General features: G+C 38.2%; 1 protein-coding gene across 4 annotated transcripts in view; it reads right to left on the bottom strand.

Annotated features, from left to right (window-relative positions):
- Window positions 1–14316: 14316 nt before the first annotated feature.
- Window positions 14317–20666, bottom strand: part of LRRC4C (leucine rich repeat containing 4C) — a 517448-nt gene continuing 511098 nt past the window's right edge. For all 4 annotated transcript variants that reach the window (XM_074852551.1, XM_074852552.1, XM_074852553.1 and 1 more), the window contains one exon: window positions 14317–16994. In XM_074852551.1, the coding sequence (XP_074708652.1) occupies window positions 15036–16952 (1917 nt within the window). In that variant the 5' untranslated portion in view covers window positions 16953–16994 and the 3' untranslated portion in view covers window positions 14317–15035. The remainder of the gene's footprint in view (window positions 16995–20666) is intronic.

The raw sequence follows: 20666 nt of genomic DNA, 5'->3' as shown, positions 1-20666 counted from the left end.
AGTCATTGTACATCCATTACAAAAAGAGAAGGTAGAACACGCTTATGTATTCAAATAAATGTCCAGATTTAATTTACTGGGTTTCAATCAGAGGTGAACGTGGCTCTTTGCAGCACAACTCAGTTAAAGCATAATTCAACCCTTTTTGGTTACAAACATTCTCTCATGGGTGAGCTACGCTCTTTCTTCTGTATTGCAACTAGATTGATTCATTGGCAAATAGTTGCAATTTAATCGCTTCTAGACTATATGGCCTACAGCACAAAAGAGGGTTAATAATCTTAGAAGCTTGAATGCATTTTAAGTGCTATTTATTCAGAAGTGAAATTTCAAGCCTCTCGGGTACTGCCTCACAATTCCTGTTTGCATCCTCAAATAATTATCATCCAAAATGTACTTAAAACAAGCTCAACCTATTTCTTTATCTACTCTTTCTGACAGCCATTGCATTGCAGAACGCAACATAATTGTGTTATTTCAGGCAATAAAATGGTCATCCCCCACAGAAAAATAATCAAGCAATTTAAAATGTGGTCATGGTTGCCTGAGCAGCCAGATTCTGATTTCAAACAAATATTACTTAAGGGTATAGGGTGATGCAGGAAGGTATACTGCATTGATTGTTTTCTCAAGCATCTTGTCTGCTCTCTGGATATAATAGCATGAGAAATTCCTAAAGGAAATTCTAGGGAATTTAGGAAACTTCAAAGATTTTCTTCACACACACACACAGACACACAGACACTTTTCTGCCTTTCACACACACACAACCTTTTTTTTTAAAAAAAAAAAAACACTAAGACCTCAAGCTGTGGACTTCTTTGTTAATTTACTATGATACTGTGAAAAGTACGCGAAGAAGTTAATAAAGCCTACAGACAAGAAAGCAGTTGGAGAAGGCTGGAAGACAGATGACAGTTATATCAAGAAAAGCATGTTCTTCATAGCATAGAACTTATTTATATAGACTTCACAGCCAGGCCTAAGGCACTGAATCCAAATGAAATCGATTGACGTCACATATACCAGCCATCAAGTTAGAATCTGTAACTTCATCTACAAGTATCTAAGGTTCTTTGGTTCAGATTTGACTTAGTCTTCTTAAACATGTTTAAACCAGTGCCAGCTGTAGCCGTAACAGGTGATAACATTGGAATCTGGACCCTTTCAAATGAAGTGTCGCTATCATATCAGGTAGCACAATTCTATTGAGTTTTTAAGAACACAGGATCCATAAGAGAAAGGAGGAATGCGCAGATCTCTTCCTTCTCCTTCGCTAATTTTGTTTTGACCATCAAATCTGCTTTCCTGTAGGCCTTCACTCTGTGGAGAACCGTATTTTCCAGCTTCCTAAGATGTGTGCCCCACTCCACTCCGGGACCTGCTCTTCCTCTCCTTCCTCCCTTAGCCACAGGAACTGCCCTCTCAGTATACTCCACCTGGCACCATTTCTGTCTCAGCACATGCACAGCTTCATTTGACCTCATGACCAGCACCTGTGACTCTTAAGTGGAAAGAAAAGGAAAATCAGAGCATCACATATCCTTCTGTCCACCTGTCTGTCCGTCTTCACATCCGCATAGTCATCATTGCCAGAGCTAGGAGCCTTGATCTGGGGACTCAAATTCTGGTGAAAGAAATGGTGCAGAAGGCAAAACCATGTGACCCAGCATCACAGGACTGGGCAACGACCAACAAAACAAAGTAAAACGGGATCTCAAACAGGCACTGAACAGCTTTGGTATTGTTACATATCACGTACCTCAAAGCTGCGATTCTATTAAAGTACTAATACATTGCCCAGCACCAAACAATAAACCAGCACGAACAGCATGATTACATCAGATTGGTGCTTAATGAGATCACCCATCCCAGTGTGCCCACTGCCTGCACCGCAGTGACAGCTCTCTCCTTTGCATCGTACCAACCACAAAACTTGTTCTCAAACCCTTTTATAATCTACTCTCTGTAGCTGGCTCCAAGCTAAGGCTTTCTCCTCATATTTTACACTTGTAATGAAGGTCCTTTTCTCACAGCTCAGTAAACACAGACCTCTGACAACTGCTCAGTCTCTTCATAGACTGGGATGTTTTGCCATTAAAAGCCTTTGTTCTTTAAAAAAAATAATTATATGAGAATACGCTAAGTCAGCAACCCCCCCAAAATCCTCCGAATGCATAACTATAATCAATATAAGGTTCCCTCAGATATTGCATAAAACCACATGGAATTTTCATTTCTCCTTAAAAAGAAATACTGTGAAAGTAACTCCTGTTCTTCCCCACAGAACTCTGTCATTGTCATTTCTGTCTTAACTCACTTTTACAATAGCAACAACAAAACCATACTTGCTTATATGTTATTTTTCTAGGCTATTACTGGTGAAGAAAAAGTATTTTTTAACCATACAACCAATTTCTCCTAACTTAAGAGTCATAACACTGATGCAAATACTTTGTTACTGACTTTTAATGTGTTCCAATGTTATTTTTCTGTGATGAGATTGTGCTGAAACTTATATACTTTGCCTTGGGAAAATAATTTTGAGAGCCAGATGGCACCTCAGAGAACATTACTGTCCCACAGATTTTTTCCTGTGTTTGGGTTTTTGGGGTTTGCAGGGTTTTTTTAGTGAAACAAGGAGCTACAGAATATACATATATTTCTTTTTTTCCCTAGGAAATAAACAACTGTGCCAATATTAGAAAAAAAAAACATCAAATTTTCCACTGGTATCCACATCAGCTTTTTACCATAAGTTGGTCAGAGAGAATAAAATATTTTTTCATTCATAGGTTTTCCTCATTATACTTCCTTGACATTAGAATTATTTGCTAGGAGTAGCAACGTGACAAGGTTAAACGTCAGGCAAAGAAATATATTTGAACGCTTAAGCTATCCTGGTTATGCGTGATTTACTCAGTGAGTCTACCTCCTAATATGTATTTATTATTAAATTAAAGATTTTTAAAGATTTTAAATATATATACTCTTCATAATCACACATACTCTTCAGTGTTTATACAGCTCTTTTATCCTTAGCCTTTTTAATATGAAAAAAAAAATCAAACATACAGTTTCTTGTTAGCTTTGCTCTCCAGTTCTCATAAATTGGAAGAAAGCAGCAATGTTTGTGTTGCTAACATTGGCAAAAGAGTACACCTTTGCGTTTGAATGCTAGAGTTAGGAAATATTTGCTTTGCTTCTGTATTCTTTATTAATTAACAGAACAGCACTGAATTTAAAAAATACTGATTCTACAGCATACTGCTGGTACGTTCTACGTTGCAACACTCTTGAGGAAGCAGGCTGTTTGAATAAATTTATTATAGAAATGTATTCAACCTCGATTAAAGGAGTTGGACACTAGGCATTCAAATAATTATGTTCAGCTTTGACGAGTAATAGAGAATCATAAATAAAAAATAAAAACACCTTTCCGATCACATGATTTATCAATGATGAGAGTTTGGAAATTGAGTGCCAAGAATAAAGACAGAGGCTTGGATGTTGAGCCTTCCATCTATTTCTTAGAAAAAGCATTAACGCAACAATAATCATACATAGTAAGACACTTATATATACTAGGGTGCAGAAGGAAGTAAGTACGCATTCGCACAGTGAAAGGGAAAAGAAGAAAGATCACTTTCTACTTGTGACACAAGGTAATTTAATCAATCTTTGTCCCAGACTGCTCCATTATAAAACAGGTATTATGCTTCACTAATGAGAACCAAAGGCAGCCTGAACTTTGCGATTGAATATAACAAGGCCACTCCCCACACTGAGATCAAAAATAATAAAAAATTATTTTAAACACAAAAGCCAGACACTTTAAAAAATATGTGTATACATTAAAATAATTAGTTTTCTAACTAGATGAAAGCAAACAGAATTGAAACTAGAATTATTTACAAATCAATCTCCTTCCCCTTGTTCACCGTGCCCTTCACTCAACTCACTGCTAGCTGCAAACTCTGTGGCACCTCTGAGTTCCTAGCAAATTTATGTTTTCCATCACAGCAGGGCAAAGCTCAGCGCTACATCCCTGCAGGGGCTCAGCAAGCTTCTTTCTGTTTCTACCCAGGGGTTGCAAAAGCCTCTCCTCCCAGAGCGGGGGCTGTGGCCTGGGGAAAAGCCCTCGCCCTGGCCGTGGAAGCTGCCCTGCCCCACTCACACATTGGGAAGAAACAACTCAGACACCTTTTATCACATCTTCCCTCCTCTAACAGATGAGAAGGAGGGGGATTGTGAATAAGTGTTTGTAAACCACCTGAAAGACCCTCGTGGAAAGATTTGGTGAAGCAGTAAATGACAGCAACTCTTCCTTACCCCTATCAGCATGAATATCCACTCTGTTTACAAAGTCTAGTTCTTTAATGTGATATTTCCTTTCTGTAAGGGCTTTCTGCCCTTTACCTGAATCAATCTTTCTGAAGATGGAACACTTTACAGTCCATATTTAAGATAAGGTTGAAACAGATAAGACAGAATGTGCTTCTAAAAGTAAAAAACCCACGACAATCTGCAAAAGCTTACTTACTGAAGAGAAACCTTCCTCTGGGAGGAAGATGGGAAGCCGTTTTCTACAGTTTTCCCCAGGTGAAGTGCATCCCCCCAACTCTGCGTCTCTTCTGATTGCTTCATGACTCTGTGCCTGTACCTTCCCTGCATCCCTTCACTTTCTTCCTAGAGGATGAAAAAGGCTGTTTGTTTTGCCCTTTCTCCCAAAGCTAATGTTTAAGAAAGCTACAAGAGAAACACGGGGTGTGTTGCATTATTTGGTCACATCTCACACTATCTGAATGTGCTGTTACAGATGTACAACAGGCACGAAACATGACATATCCATCAAGTAACACCATAAAATCATGTATTTGTTTCATAACTTGTTGACCCTTCCATTTGAAATTCCAGAAGAGAAGCGCTGAATGCTTGAGAAACACAAATGAAAAAAAAAAAAAAAAAGTCCAACCTCAGCAAAAAGAGCCACAGCAGTAATGAGCAGCATTCACACTGCTTTTTGTGTTTCTGTTTCCCAACACGTTCTGCAAATGGGGGAACTGTTTCAAAAAGTCATAGAAAGAGTCTTATACATGGCGGTTACATAGACCAGTGGCAAAAGCAGAATTATTACAGAGAGAGACATTCTCTTTCTCCCACTTTCCAATAGCTAGAGTACTTCGAATTGCCCGGTGGAGTGTCTTACCTTTTTTCCACTTATACATAAGGAAACATCGTTTCCTGTTGTACAGCAGATCCTCCAGACTCACTGCACTGCATGCATGGGGTCGACTCTTCCTCGGGTATAGCAGGGCCCTGTCCACAGCAGAACTTTCACCTCTGGTGAAAGTTTTTTGTGTCTTTCTTACCTTCCTCCTCCGCCATGCATGCCAGTGGGCAGCTAGCCACCCAACCTCCCGCATCTGCACTGCTTTCCAGAGCAGACCTGCTGAAAAACATCAGAGCCACAACACAGTGGATGTATATATCTATATATATCTTTCTGCATGTTTGTGTGTGTATATACAACAGAGGAAATAATCTTTTGTGTCTTGACTGATCTATTTCTTCTAACAGGTTTTTTTCATGGGCTCTTTACACAGACATTGTCTGGATTCATGCATGTCCTGGAAGCAAAATCACCAACTTCTTTCTTCTTGCCATTACTTGTGCCATTCCTTGGAAAGACCCTGAGAAATGAAATGGAATAAAGAGAATTAATCTTATCAAATAGGATTGCGGAGAAACGTGACTATTGGAAGTTTCTGTAAGGGATGGACACAGATCATTTTGTAACTAAACAACAAACATATAGTGATGACTCGGTCACTTCTGCATAACTTACACTCCAAAGACAGGCTCTTACCTATCAAACACTTTGCAGCTGCACTAAGATTGAGCACTTGATGGAAACTTGAACGAAGATGTCGAAAGCTAACCACAAGGCCAAACTCAGGAGGAGCAGATATTATATTTATTACCCTGTGATGAATATACTGTGGTCTATTTGCAATGTGTCCGATAGAGTTTGTATCTCAGAGTAAATGTTCTTATAGAGAACTGCATTTGTCACAGAAGACTGGTCACAAGAGAGCAGATACGGAAACTGAACACTTCTCACACACTTCTTGGTGCACCCTTAGAGTCAAAGTTGTGACACCGTCGCAGCGAAGTAATGTGAAGGACTTGGTTTTCAGCCCAACAATTCTCTTAGAAATTAAATAACATTTTCAAAGTACAAAATAATTTCCCCTACTGAACCATTATAGCAGCACATGTCAGATCACAACTTTAACCACTACCAGTGGATTAGACGCCATGAATTTGAACAACTGTAAAATTTTGACATCATTCCTAGTAATGTGCTTCCATAATTGTGCTATCAGTACTTAACAGTTATTTAAAAAAAGACCCACAATTAACTGTGGTCAGCAGAAGAAAAATCCATTTAAAAACAGGCTGATCCAATCCTTCAGTGATGTTGACTGAATGCCAGTCTTGCATCACCTCCGTCAACCATGCATGAAATACAATTGCAGAAATCTAAACCACCAATAGGTTTCAGAGATTTTAAATGAGAAAACAGCTTACTAAAAAAATCAGCTTCCTTTTTGCTAAGGTTGTCAAACCAACAGAGTATTCTTCTCCTACTCAGAGATAACAGCGTCCCATGTTAAGATATACACAAGAGATGAATTGCCTCACATCAGTCAAGCTGTTCTGCTGATTTTCTGCAGTCAAACCCCAATTGCCACAGAAGCCTGAATAGTTTGAGTTTTGTGTTTTGCTGTTAAGCCTTGAAACAAGTGCTGGACAGTCATACTCTTCCACATTTCCATTTAATTGCAACACTTCGTGTGTGTGGAGGAAAGATGCTTAATGACTTTATGGACCAACTCTTAATTAGACACAAAGAGTGATACAACCAGATAATACTATGAGGGTGGTGAATGAGAGCAGATACTGTCATGAAGTTAGGGAGGACACACAGCAGGGCAATGCAGGCTTAGATCCTACAACCCTGTATGATGAAGAAAATATATAATTAAAAAGGACTTCTCTTTTGAGAAAATACATTGAGTGAAAACTGAAGGTATAGAAAAAAAATTGTAAATAGAGACAAGGAAAAAGGCTTCTAATCTGAAACATAATAAAATCCATAGAAAATTTATTTGACCAGTGGATGAAAAAAGCATATCTAAAAACTAAAAAATCATGAAAAATATATAAGGAGGACTTATTTGGATGTCCTACGCTTTTGTGACAGCAAATTAGAACGAAATTAAGAAAATAGTAAGGACATATGAATCTTGCACCTTCACAAACTTCATCAGAGTCAAGTTTTCTATCTTACAGTTTCATTTCCTTAACTTGTATTTGTTTGTAAAGGCAAGAAAAAACAACTTAAAACAAAAAGCAAAAGCAAACTACCAAATTACCAGGGGTTTCACAAAGCATCTTTCCTTTTTTTCCAAAATTCTAATACCAGTTGTATTAACCAGCCAAGAATGTTATCCCCACTTGATGGGAGAAAGGGGAAGAAAATGTACAAATAAATCTAATTAAAAATACTGTATTACTGAAAATAATCCCAGAGGATAGAAAGTTCTACTAAATTAAACATTTCACTACTATGATCCTTCTCCATTCTACGCATTTCAGTGCTTCTTCTAGATTAATTTTAAGGGACCAATTTTAAAATCAGCAGAGGTTAATGTTATAATGATCTTTACATGCAGAAATTGCCAATAGGTGCTCCCAGAATGCAAATCTCTACTTTCTTCCTTGGGAAACTTTTTTACTTGTAAAGTATGAATAGGTTTTTTTTTTTTTCGGAATTCCAACTTACATCTCTTGCTACAGTAATCTCTTAGTGTCCTAGTACAATATCATAACATCCTAAATAGTCCTCTGAGACTGGTTTGACCCATACAGGTCTAAAGACTCTTGCCTTTATAACCTCTAAAAGAACCCCTCAGACAGTTTTCAATCTATTTAGAATTGCATTCATCAGTGTGTTCAACTATTATCCATCTATACCAGGAAAGAAAATGCATGAAATGAGAAGAAAAGGAGGGGATGAAAGCAGAGAATAGCTTCTCACTCCTCTTCAACTTCCTTCTTCTTTGTAGTATTTTAGGAATTAGTGGACTTAAACACCTAGTACCCAGATCTGCAGAGTAGCACAACACTGACCTGTCTTCTGTCCCATTGACCACTTGAATTCAGTTCCAAGACAGGCTCAAGAGATGGGTGTCTCAGGAAGACAGTTACAGAAAATGATAGTTGAACCACTAGCCAGAAATAGCAAGCCAAGGAGGACAGGGAAAGGGAAGACCTGATATCATGTGGGTACTGCCAAAACCAGAAAGATTTCCACCTCTTTGCTCAGACAAGTAACTGTCCTTTTGAAGAATTAAATGAGCAAATTAAATCAAATTGAATTGCATGTTACAGAATTAAATTAGTCGTAGAGGTTGGATTAATTCTGCAGTCCACTAACTCCAGTTCTGTTTTACTAGATTCTCTCTCAGCTCGTTTATTCCATCTTTCTCTTTTTCATACATTTCTTCTTTTATTCCTTTAATCTCACCTGTAGAATCACTTTTTAAGTAATACACATATACAGACACACGTGTGCATGCATAGCATTCCAAGACGTAGTTTCTCTTTTAATTTTTTTTTTCTTTTTTGGTAATGTAGAGCTATTGTGAAAGGAACAGAAGTAGTTTTCAAGTCAACAGAATTCAAAAATTTTTACTAAAATAAAATACAATTGCAATTTATATTTTAAATTTGATGAAAATATAATCCATGCAAAACCACCTTTGCCAAACTAAGCTATGAATCATGTATTGCTATTGTAGTAGAGGAACGAAGAAATTAAGGACTCTTTCACTGCACAAGCCATTTCAAGTAGATTGAAAAAAGCCCCGGAGAGTATTAAACATGAAACTCCAGCAGGTGGAGTTTGGATGACTTAGCAGAGAATTCTCTTGGATGCTCTGTCTGGGAAACTGTTCCAGAGCTGAAAGCCCAGATTACATCATACACATACTGCAAAATTTAAGAAGAAATAAAAAAACTATGGGTAGGACAACCAGAATCCTTGCACAAGCCAAATGATACGTAGAAAAGTAACTCAAATTTTAGAGTCTGGAAATTGTGTTGCTAGAAAAGGTGTAAAGATTATCTGGGATATGTGACTCCCCCTTCTTGCTTTAATCATTACATCTTATTGTTACTTTCAAGTCCAATAATGTTCTAATTTCTTCAGTTTTTTTTTACTGGGGTTTCCTATTTTTACATGAGATTTGGTTTTCAAAGTTCTCAAAAGTGACAGACTTTATTCTCCTCTTTCTGATTTTACAAAAGATAGCCATGAATTCATCTGATGATGTCATCATTTCAGTGTCTCCTCCTCATTCCAACATTCCATACGTCACTGTAGTTACAGTATAGGCAAGATTTCTCTCTCATGAAAGTAAGTTAGGGTTCACTGATTCATCCCTTTAGAGAGCACGCTAATTAACAGCCAGTCTAGGTGTAAGTTACAAATGTATGAAAGCGAGGACTAAAACCAAGACAAATTAAAGCCAGTATTTTGTTGAACAGATATCACCTGAGAAAATCATGACTTGTTGAAGTAAATAGCATGTAGCTATTGAAACACAGATCTCATTTGTCTTAATAGAGTTAATACTGAAAAAACTTTCCCAGACTCCTTCAAACCAGCATTAGCATTTTGTCAAAATATGAGTTTGCCATTTGTGTAAAACTGACACTAGATCTGTGACTTTTTTTATTCTTCAAGTTTTCGATTGTTTAGCATGCGCTAAGCCTTAAAACTTAAATGCGATAAATAAAAAAAAATTCCCTAATTTCTAGTCATACACGGCATATCTGAAGCTGAGCTATTAACCCCTGATTATTCTGTACCCATGCTTTTCAGTAGAGAACAGCCAAAGAAGTTGTTCCCAAACCAAAGCTCTTCTGCCCTGCTGTGTTCCCTCAACCACAAACTGCACACAACCACAGTGTTTCCACGGGGCACCACTACAGAGTGAGGCTGCAGGGCCAACATAAATTGTAGATTTACTGGATAGGTTTCCCAGAATGTCCCCAAGCCCATCCCTTGCTCAAGAACCTTCCCTTTTTCAGTAGGGATGACTCTGGGCGTTAGTCTACTACAATACTAATATATAATACCACCTCCATAATAAAATGTCCTCCACTACCTTCAGACAAACCGTAGATTGAATTTTAGATGCAAGTTTGAAATTAGATTTTTTTTTGGCAAGACCTGCACAAATGAGAAAAAGATGCCTTAAATAGTTCTACTAAGGAAAACAAAAACCCAGACACTGAAGTCTAACTCTCCTGATTATATCTTGAAGATAAGGATAATTTATTTCTTCATTTACTTCTTTTGGTATGAAAATGCAAGGTAGCTCCTGACATTTCATAGACTTTCACCACCTGGACTTAGAAAAAAAGTGAAAATTTAAAAAATGCTGTACTTAGCTCATGTAAAATCTGGAATATAAACTTTAGAGAAGGGCGAAAGGGTTGAAAAGATTTTCCATTCTTCTCATTGAAAAGACTACAGTAATGCTCATATCGGACATATTTTCACAAGACTCTGAAGATAGTACAACTAAGTACAATATTAATTTAGTTATCTTTTCTTAATGCTGTTATCAACCTATAATGCCATCAGTGGGGACAGGGAATCTTGAAGCCATTACATATAATTTTTAATGCATTAGAATATTTTAGCAAAAAATACAATTACTGTAATAATTTTAATACATTTAGCCCTTTTCAAAGTAAAATAAAATGTCCCTCTTGTATGGTGAATTGAATGGAACTCACTTGCTTTGTTTTTCACGTTATTTCTGCATATGGCAAGATTTTTAAGATTTTATGACCATTTCAGAAAGAAAATACCTTGCACTTTGTATTTGTACAGGACAGCAGGAAAACATATTCAAAATCCATCAAACGAACTGAAGAATAATTCTCATGAGCCTGCTAGAAAGTGATAGCTTATAATCAAGATCAGAGGGGTTTTTTGCACGATTTTTTTACATCACACACCACCTACAATGTGGTCATCTGCAAGACAAATTCCATTAGAGCTTTCTATCAGTTGAGCTCTGTCATATAGGAGAGCCAGGCTTCATTCTTAACGTTGTAGTCTCTGGAGCAGTAACAGGCTGCATTGGTATGTGATTTGAGCACCAAAACAAGAGAGCACAGCATTCCTCTCACTTTATTGCAGAGCTCAGTTCATAATTTAAACTGTGAAGTTCTCTAACTCTGGTATTTAATTAATCTGCAAAAGTACTGGGTGTTTCATAGAAGTAGGAAGGAGTCAGAAATAATCACAGAATCACAGAATCACAGAATCATCTAGGTTGGAAAGGACCTTGAAGATCATCTAGTCCAACCGTTAACCCAGCACTGACAGATCCCAACTACACCAGATCCCTCAGCGCTATGTCAGCCTGCCTCTTGAACACCTCCAGGGATGGGGACTCCACCACCTCCCTGGGCAGCCCATTCCAACACCCAACAACCCTTTCTGTAAAGAAATGCTTCCTAATATCTAGTCTAAACCTTCCCTGGTGCAACTTGAGGCCATTCCCTCTTGTCCTGGCGCTTGTTGTTTGGTTCAAGAGACTCATCCCCCCTCTCTGCACCCTCCTTTCAGGTAGCTGTAGAAGGCAATGAGGTCTTCCCTCAGCCTCCTCTTCTCCAGACTAAACCCCCCCAGTTCCCTCAGCCGCTCCCCATCAGACCTGTGCTCCAGACCCTGCACCAGCTCCGTTGCCCTTCTCTGGACACGCTCGAGTCATTCAATGGCCTTTTTGGAGTGAGGGGCCCAAAACTGAACCCAGTCATCGAGGGGCGGCCTCACCAGTGCCGAGTCCAGGGGTAAGATCCCTTCCTTGTCCCTGCTGGCCACGCTAGTGCTGATACAAGCCAGGATGCCATTGGCCTTCTTGGCCACCTGGGCACACTGCTGGCTCATGTTCAGCCGGCTGTCAGTCAACCCCCCCAGGTCCCTCTCTGACTGGCAGCTCTCCAGCCACTCCTCCCCAAGCCTGTAGCGCTGCTGGGGGTTGTTGTGGCCCAAGGGCAGCACCCGGCATTTGGCCTTATTGAAGCTCATCCAGTTGGCCTCAGCCCATCGCTCCAGCCTGTCCAGGTCTCTCTGCAGAGCCTCCCTACCCTTGAGCAGATAATCATAACCATAATCTCTATGGTTCCAAGAAGGGTAGGGAAGATACTGGGAAAATCATAACTAGTACGGTTTCCATGTAACACATATATACTCACCCAACCAGACATACCAAAATGCTTTTTCTTTCTGCTTATCATGAGCAAGCAGGAGTATCTGATTTTTTTGATGAGCCAATAAAACCAGATTAACACTCAGTAAGAATGTATGTATTGTTTAAAACGGTCACTGATATCATTTTGTATTACTCCAGAGAGGAATAAGGATTGTCATTGACCCAGTGTCCCACTTGGCAATAGGTATACCTTTTTTCTTAACAGCCTCCTATGCACAACCTTTAGGAGTTAGTAAAAACTACCTGTTTATAAAACCATGGTGACCATAAGTGCTTTCATAAATACTGGTTAGAGAGTAGCTGTAGTTTTTTAACATAAACCCATTGATTACAGATGGCTCAGATGTAGGTTTCCTGGAAATAATTTTTTCAATTTTCAGATAATCACTGGTCATGGACACAATGTTACTGGCCAGATGGGCAAAGTACAAATAGCTATGTGTAATTGCAGTGTCTTTGTACAGACTCCACCACAATGCTTAAAAGAAATCACCAATAAAGTGCTCTAATGCACTTTGGAGGAACAGGCAAAGCTAGGAATCTCGACTGCAGCATTTTAGATTCAGGTCCATCTTTGTCCTCTATTAAAATTCCCTTAGAGTAGATATTATTTTTCATGTAGTACATCAAAGGATAATGTCTTGCCAAATGTTTCTTTGAGATTATTATAGAACTTTGGGTTTCATTCTGTGTTAGACTTATCAGACTCCTTGCAGGGTGTGATTCATCGTTACCTATCTCCACAGTGTCCTCTTTAAATCAGGCCTTCTTACTACAATATTCACTTGTAACCTTGAGAACTGTGCATCTAACAAGAGATATTTACCCCCATAACCTGGCAGAAATTTCTTCTTGAATTTACAGAAGTATACTCCTCAGTAGACTCTTCATCCTGCATGCTATTGCATACTAGAAAGCCCCAGAGAGATTTTTGATAAGAACATTATTTACCAGGCACAGGACCCTGAAAATTCACAGTAAGGGTGGCCAAGGAAGAAAACAGGTGAAAAGACATTCAGAGATGATATATATAATTCTTTTTCCTAACTTAAACCGTCTTAAAATGCTTCTATTCAGTTGCCAATGCATAAAGTAGTTGAATTTGGCAGAACTTCTACTTGGAAGAACACAGTGTCCTGAAGTTGGTTTTCTTATGCAAAGCTGTCCTTTTAAGCTTTCAGCATGCAAGGTATACACCGTTCCTACACCAATAAGCTAAATCCAGAGAATGTATATAAATAGAAAGGAAAAGGGTGTATATTTCCTATTGGTAAATGAGTCTGAGTTTAAATTAATGTAAGCTGGTTACTCTACAGGGAGTCTAATTGTCATGCAAATTACAGTGACCTATACTTTCCTCTGATTTGGCTGACTTTGTTCTTCCTATTTTCTTAAACCAAAATCCTTGGACTTCTTCCTGTGAGTTACTTCGTTAACAAGTTTTTTAATTTCATTTTGCACATAGGAATACAGCTCTCATTATAGGTATTATAGACAGCTAAACATATTTCATATTTATGTCTAGGAGTCCCAGAACAACTGAACTGGAAACGACTACCTTGGATATAAAGATGAATTTTCTTATTGACAATTAAAAATAACAAAAGAACAGAACAAACTTTTCAGCTTTGTCTAATAAATTCAGTGATAACTACAACTCCTTGCGAAACTTTTCCTGGCATTGTGAAATACATCTTGCAATATAATAGAGATAATTGAAAACACCATTAGAAGGAATAATCTTAATCTTGCTTTAAAAGTCAAACAACCCTCTTTGTCATCATACTGCTTACATAAACTAAAATGAAAACTATGCTATTCTTCAGTAATGATCCAATATGGTTTAATTATTCTCTTGTGATTGTGTTTTGGACCATCACAGCAGAATATCATAAGAATTTTAACAAACTTTTGATGTTTAAAGCCATACTAAAAATGAGCTATATCCAAGTACAGAAAAAAACAATATTTTATTTATAATCTTAGTTTAGTGTTTGAACTACAAATTCTGGTTCTAGAATTGTTTAAAAGATCATGGGGTTTATAGGTTTTCACAAGTAAATTAATTTCTTGGGTTTTGGGGTTTTGTTTTTCTTTTTTACTGTTTTTTTCTTCCATTTTTTCACAGAACGGTCCTTTTGGTAAATACAGAGCAAATCATTACACGGAAAGAAAAAGTTTTGCTTGTTTGTTTTTCTCACTTGTAAAGTTGCTGTTATTATTCCATTCTCTATTGAATAATTTCCAAAAGGGCATGAGGAAAAAAAAAAAAAAAAAAAAAAAGAGAAAAAGTGACAAAATAGACCGAATCTCACCACTAGAATTCACCATAAAAATTCCCAAAGTGTAACAGAATTCTTACAAAATTTCCTAGACCAGTTCTTTTAGGGAATTAAGATCTCCTATGAAAAATATGGCAAATGGGAATCAGGGTAGGTTGGGGAGGAAAAAGGGAATGAGGAGGGTAAAGAAGTGCAGCAAAAACAGGTTCTGAGGAATACACATAATTTTGTCTGCTTTAGATCACAATAGAATTTTTAATAAATAAATTTCTTTTTCTTTGTAAAGACACTTTTTTGAAACAGTAGATTTAGCCCAGTCATTTGTGTCATTTGTTTTATAAACCATCTTTTTTTGTCCCCACCCCCACCCCATAATGTCATAAATGTTTTAGATTTGAGTCTCTTGTACATTGTCTTTTGAGTTCATTCGGATCAATAACGGTTCATGCACTGAACTGTGTATTGAATTTATTGTGTTAACTGTTGTTGTGTGGTTGAAAGGAGACTTATAAGAGTTATAGTGATTTAGGTGCTCATGCTCTATTGCTGGCATGGGCAAGTGACTCTCTATGGGTGTATCACCTGTAAGCTCATCATCCACATTAATGATCTCTACAGTCCGCGTTGGAGCATGATGGTTCTGTCGGTGATGCTGTTTCCTCATTTTGTAGAAAATCACCAGCATCACAGCAGCCATGAGAGTGATAGCCACAAAACAACCAATTATGATTTTGGTAGTCTTCATAACCTCATCTATTCCCGGGATCCCGTTGTTTGCGTCCGTCACAGGAATGGTGAACATTTTTTCTGTAGATCTTGTGCTCTGTGGAGTGAGTGAGGTTGTCATGTTAGTGGTCTCCCAGTTGGTAACTGGTGTGGGCCCAACTTGCTCTGTGGTCTGTGCCTCATCCTGAGAAGGTTCCACAGTCTCTACTGTGACGGTTGAAAAGTACGTGTAACCGGGGTTATCCAGGGCAGTCACATTCAGTGTGGCAGAAGCTGTGGTATTCCCAACAGAGTTACTCACCATGCATGTATACAAACCCGTGTCTTGCACAGTTACCTTTGTAAAATTTAATGTGCCATCACTGAGCACAGCAATCCGAACTCTGTATGCCCCATGCGTCATAACAGATCCATTTGGAGTAATCCAAGATACAGAGGTCAGGGAGGTTGATGCCCGGCATTTCATCTCTGCAGCCATGCCTTCTGTGACGTTGAGGTCTGCTGGTGGCTCCACTATGACTGGAGCATAACACGTGAAGTAATTCAGGTCCAGCTCACCAATGTACCTTCCTTTTAAACTGGGAGGTGTGTGGCAACGGGCACAGCATGCAGTATTGGAGGGTGCCTTGTCTTTAATCCACCAGCTGAGCCAAAGGATATCACAGTTGCAGTTCCAAGGATTGTGATGCAAGTGGATCCTTTCTAGGCGGAGTGGTGTGAACAGGTCATGAGGCAGTAGTGTTAGATTGTTGTGTGCCAGATTGATCTCTACAAGTGACTGAAGGTTATCGAAAGCATTCCTTTCTATCACTTGAATCTGAGACTGTATCATCCACAATTTCTGAAGATGCATTAACCCTTGGAAAGAACCTGGCCTGATGGCAGTCAGGTGATTCCCAGAAAGATCTAACTCATCCAGTTTTACAAGTGGGGTGAGGTTAGGAATCTCTCGAAGATTGCACATGGCAAGGTTCAAATACCTCAAGTTGGACAGACCTTCAAAGGCACCTTCTGAGATATATGAAAGCCTTTTCAATTCCCCCAAATCCAGCCTCCGGAGAGAAGGGATTCTGTTAAAAGCATAAGAAGGGATGCTCTCAATGGGGTTATTTCTCAACCACAGTTCCTTCAGTTTTGAAAGGTATACAAAAGCCCCATTTGGGATAGTGGTCAGACGATTATCAAAGAGTTCCAAAGTGTTGAGATTGGCCAGACCATTGAAAGCCCCTATTTCAATTGTTCTGATGTGATTCCTGCTGAGCTGCAGGATTTCTAGGTGCCTCAGATGCTTGAAGCTATTAACTTTAATGATTTGGATCTGGTTCTCATGGAGATTGAGCAAGCGGGTGTTGGTGGAGATGCCGTCTGGCACGTCTCTCAGATTTTTCCTTACACAAATCACTTTACTAAACTGATTGCTGCAGGAGCAGACAGAAGGGCAAGTTTGAGCCCTCACTAGACCAGCCACCACAAGAAGCTGAAGAGCCAACAGCACCACAAGCAGGGGGTCAAATAGGGCCCTGTTAAACCTAGGACCTATCATTATCTGCTGTGGATGTAAGGTCATCTTGTTCAACATTCATAATTTATTTGGTGTTGGTCCTTCTGGAGTTTGAATAGCCTGAAAGAAAGAAAGAAGGGAGAAGGAGAACATTAATCTCAAAAAGTGAAGTGTGCTTTTTAAATAAAGACTTCTCAAGTCCTTTCAATCAACTCTACCAATTTCATGAAACTCTATAGGAAGAATAGCCATAGAAATTCTAATATTTTGTTTCCTGTACAGCTATGTATGTGAGCTGTAATTGGCAATGAGATAAGAAAATATCAGACACTAGCTTTTCCGTCTTAGTCCAATATGTAATGCATGTAGCTGGATGGCAGATAAGTTCAACCACAGTGGATACCTAAAAGAGATGTTCTAGCTCAGAGGGAGAGTTGAAAGAAGTGACAAGGGACTCAAAATGCAAAAATAAGTAAGATAGGAATCATCATAATACTCAAGGTGTTAACCTTCTTGACATAAGACAAGACAACAGATAATATGAAGAGCAAGTGGAGACTCCTGTTTTATATGGGTGAATATCTTTGTCCACACAAATGTGATTCCTGCGTTGGAGCTTAACTAGAAATAACGCCTTTAATACTGAACACAGCAGGTCATGCAATGTCAGGGCAAGATCTTGCCTATTTCAAATTTAAAAAAAAAAAATACAAAAGAAACATGCTGAGCATCAGTTCTTCCCTACCGTTAAACAGCATCATCCAATTTCATGATATTTCCTCCTCAACTCTTTTGTTTGGCACCAGCAGCAGAGAAACACTCATTAGTAAATGTGTGCTGAACACAGAAATAAGAATAACCATTTAAATGATGAAAAATATCTCTGTAGCTTCAGGGTTGGCAGTTTCATTGGCACCTCTTAAAAAAATCCTACAGATCTTACTGTAAGGGGAAAAAAGACCTTTACACTATAAATTATCATTACCATTTTAGGAATTTCAGTACTGATTCATTTGTGGTAGTTCTTAAAGCCCCCAGCCCTCAGTTCGTTTTCAATCTGCTCGGTGCAAGGTCCCTCTGTTGTAGAGATTAATGAAATTTCCTATAAATCAGCCAAAAGTGAAGTCTTATAAATTACAGCAAGCTTAAAGCATATTTATAACCTAGAGCACCCAGATGCATAATACATGTATTCAGCAAAACAAAATACTATAAGGCAATGGTTTTCCACTCCAGGCTTGGAATTGTTTCATTTTGTATAAAAAAAGCTATCTTTCTTTAAAAAAGAATACAGGAAAAAATATATTAACTTGTGTCTCACAATAATTCATTTAATGAAAGACTCTTTTCTAATTATATATTCAGACAATGATAATTCTGATAATTCATTTCTGCATTTTTTTAAAAATTTGTTATAATGGTTCAGAGCTAGCGAGTATTCTCATCTCACGTTTAATAATTTACTGCAGAGAAAGCCAATATAATGGTTAAAAACCTGTGAATGGGAATTGGAAAATCTAGGCTGTATCTGTTTGATCTGCTCTGTAAGTGTTATTTATAAAACATCATTCTTGTTATGAAAGATTCATGAAACTAATGTGTTTTGCAACCTTGAGCAAGTCTTCTCTCTCAGTGGTTTACATTTCTGTCATATGGCTCTGGAGACCCTGTGGTTAGACGTTACTGCTCCCACCTCTTCATCCCTTTCCTCTGCCAACAACTGCGCTGCTGCACATCAGCTTCATGGGTTTAGGACATTTACTAGACTAGATGAGGGGCAGCTGCTGTACACTCCTTCCTTCTTACTGCAGGCTCTTCAGAGGTGCTGAACACAATATATGGAGAAACACTTTCAAACTAATCACTAAAATTCGAGTTCCCTTACATCAAAAATCCAACTGTAGCAAAACTACCTGTAAGAAGGGGGTGAAAAGGGCTTGGTTCCCATCCTTCTTACACTGTCATGAAGAAGAATCTGCCCGTTGTGGTCAAAAAAATTATATCAGTGAGTCTAATACCAATTTCAGGCTCCTTAGTTAAGATCTGTGATCCATGAATTTTGCTGTTGATAGTAATTAACTATCTTCTGTGATAGTTAATATGCTTGTATTAGCATTTTTGTTTGTCACTAGTTGTTTTATTTATTCAGTAGATTTGTCTCTCCTTTCTCATTTTTTAAATTCTTCTAAAACTTATCCCCTAAGGACTTGGACTGAACAATGACTGCCATTCACAAGTAATAAAACCGATACAGAAACACACTACACCAAAAATTTTACCATTGCACTGGTGTGATGTTACTGTCTTCACTGGAACTGAGATAAGAACTCAGTCCCCTACGTCCAGCTTCAGAGCTGCCAGTTATCCTGTATCTTTAACATATAAGTACTCTGCCACTTCTCTGGAATATTTTCTGAGAGTCATGAGAGAAAATCTTAGCTTTTGTAGCCACATTTGATTTAACTTTGGATTTATTTACATCACAAAATTTTTTTCCCTCTACTTTGGTAATACAAGAAGCAAAATGCAGTGTTCAGCATAAAAAGCACACTAACTGGGCTTGGTGCTGCAAGCACAGGGGAGCTGATGATTCAAAAAACCCACCATGACCAGCAGAAAAAATGTTAGGCAATGCCTTGCAAGTTCTCACTTCCAACTGGTGAGCCTTGTGTGAGGCGAACATACTGCAGTGAAATTCCTAGTGGCAGTAAGAATGTATTAAAAAGGTCCTTTCTTTTGTACTAGTGGTTTTCCACGACTCAGAGCTTAAGTATTCAGGAAGTCTTGGTGCAGTCATTTCACATACGGGTAACTTTAAATCATAAATACCCTGGAAATACCCCCCAAAAAATTAGTCAGCACAAAACCAGTGGAAAATTCACTTAAAGCCTTGAAGAACACTATGGAAATATTTTAATGGGCCTTACATAAAGATCCATCTGGAACTCTGTACTAGAGTAATTTGCTATTCAGTATCTGTCTATTATGCTAAAGACACATGAAGGTTTAGCTTTATAAATCTACACATGGAACACAGACCATCAACCAGCTTCTTTCGTCTTTGTTGACAACTCTTTGTCTTCTAAGCGATTTTTTTTCCCCTTCATTTTTCCAATACCAAAATATCAACTCTATGGTCAATTCAATAGCGCTAGTGCCCTCTGCTGTAGAGATTTAAAATGTAGTTTAAAATGCGAAGAATTTCCTTACTGCACAGTGAGTTCCCCAGACACCGTACAATTATTAAATGTGTTTCCAAACATGACTTTAAGTCTGTCTGTGGCATTGCTCTAATTACCAAAGCATATATCAGCTGTCATTTTAGTACAGTAATGTATATTCTCTTTATGGCCGTGGAGACATATACATATACAAACACATACACATATATGGAGAGTTATTTGTTTTGTTTTCTATTTCCACAGAACTCAGAAAATCTTTTTTACAAATTGCCATTTGATATGCGTGCCTCTCTCTAGTTTATCTGATACGTAGTCTTGATCAACTACACATTTTCCTTTGAGTGAAAAAAGTTGCCCTCTTAAGATCTGACGCAGAAAATGAAGTAAGGAATGACAGTGCTAATCCACCTCTGCAGATATGCACAGTGCAGGTTTCCTTAGGGACAACTTGAAGGATGCACTAGTTATGCTGTCGAAAGGTAACTTTGCCAAGCATGCATGCAGAGATGTCTTCCTTATGAGCATTGTAACGGAATCCTCAATTCATTTTCCTATTTTTTTGTAATTAGGTTTTAAGCCTGATGTGCTTTGATATCTCCTTGCTATTTTA

This window comes from Strix uralensis, chromosome 29, assembly GCF_047716275.1.
Source record: "Strix uralensis isolate ZFMK-TIS-50842 chromosome 29, bStrUra1, whole genome shotgun sequence".
Classification (NCBI taxonomy): Eukaryota; Metazoa; Chordata; class Aves; order Strigiformes; family Strigidae; genus Strix; species Strix uralensis.
Note: the sequence above shows the minus strand (reverse complement) of the source record. Positions and strands in the feature narration are given on the sequence as shown.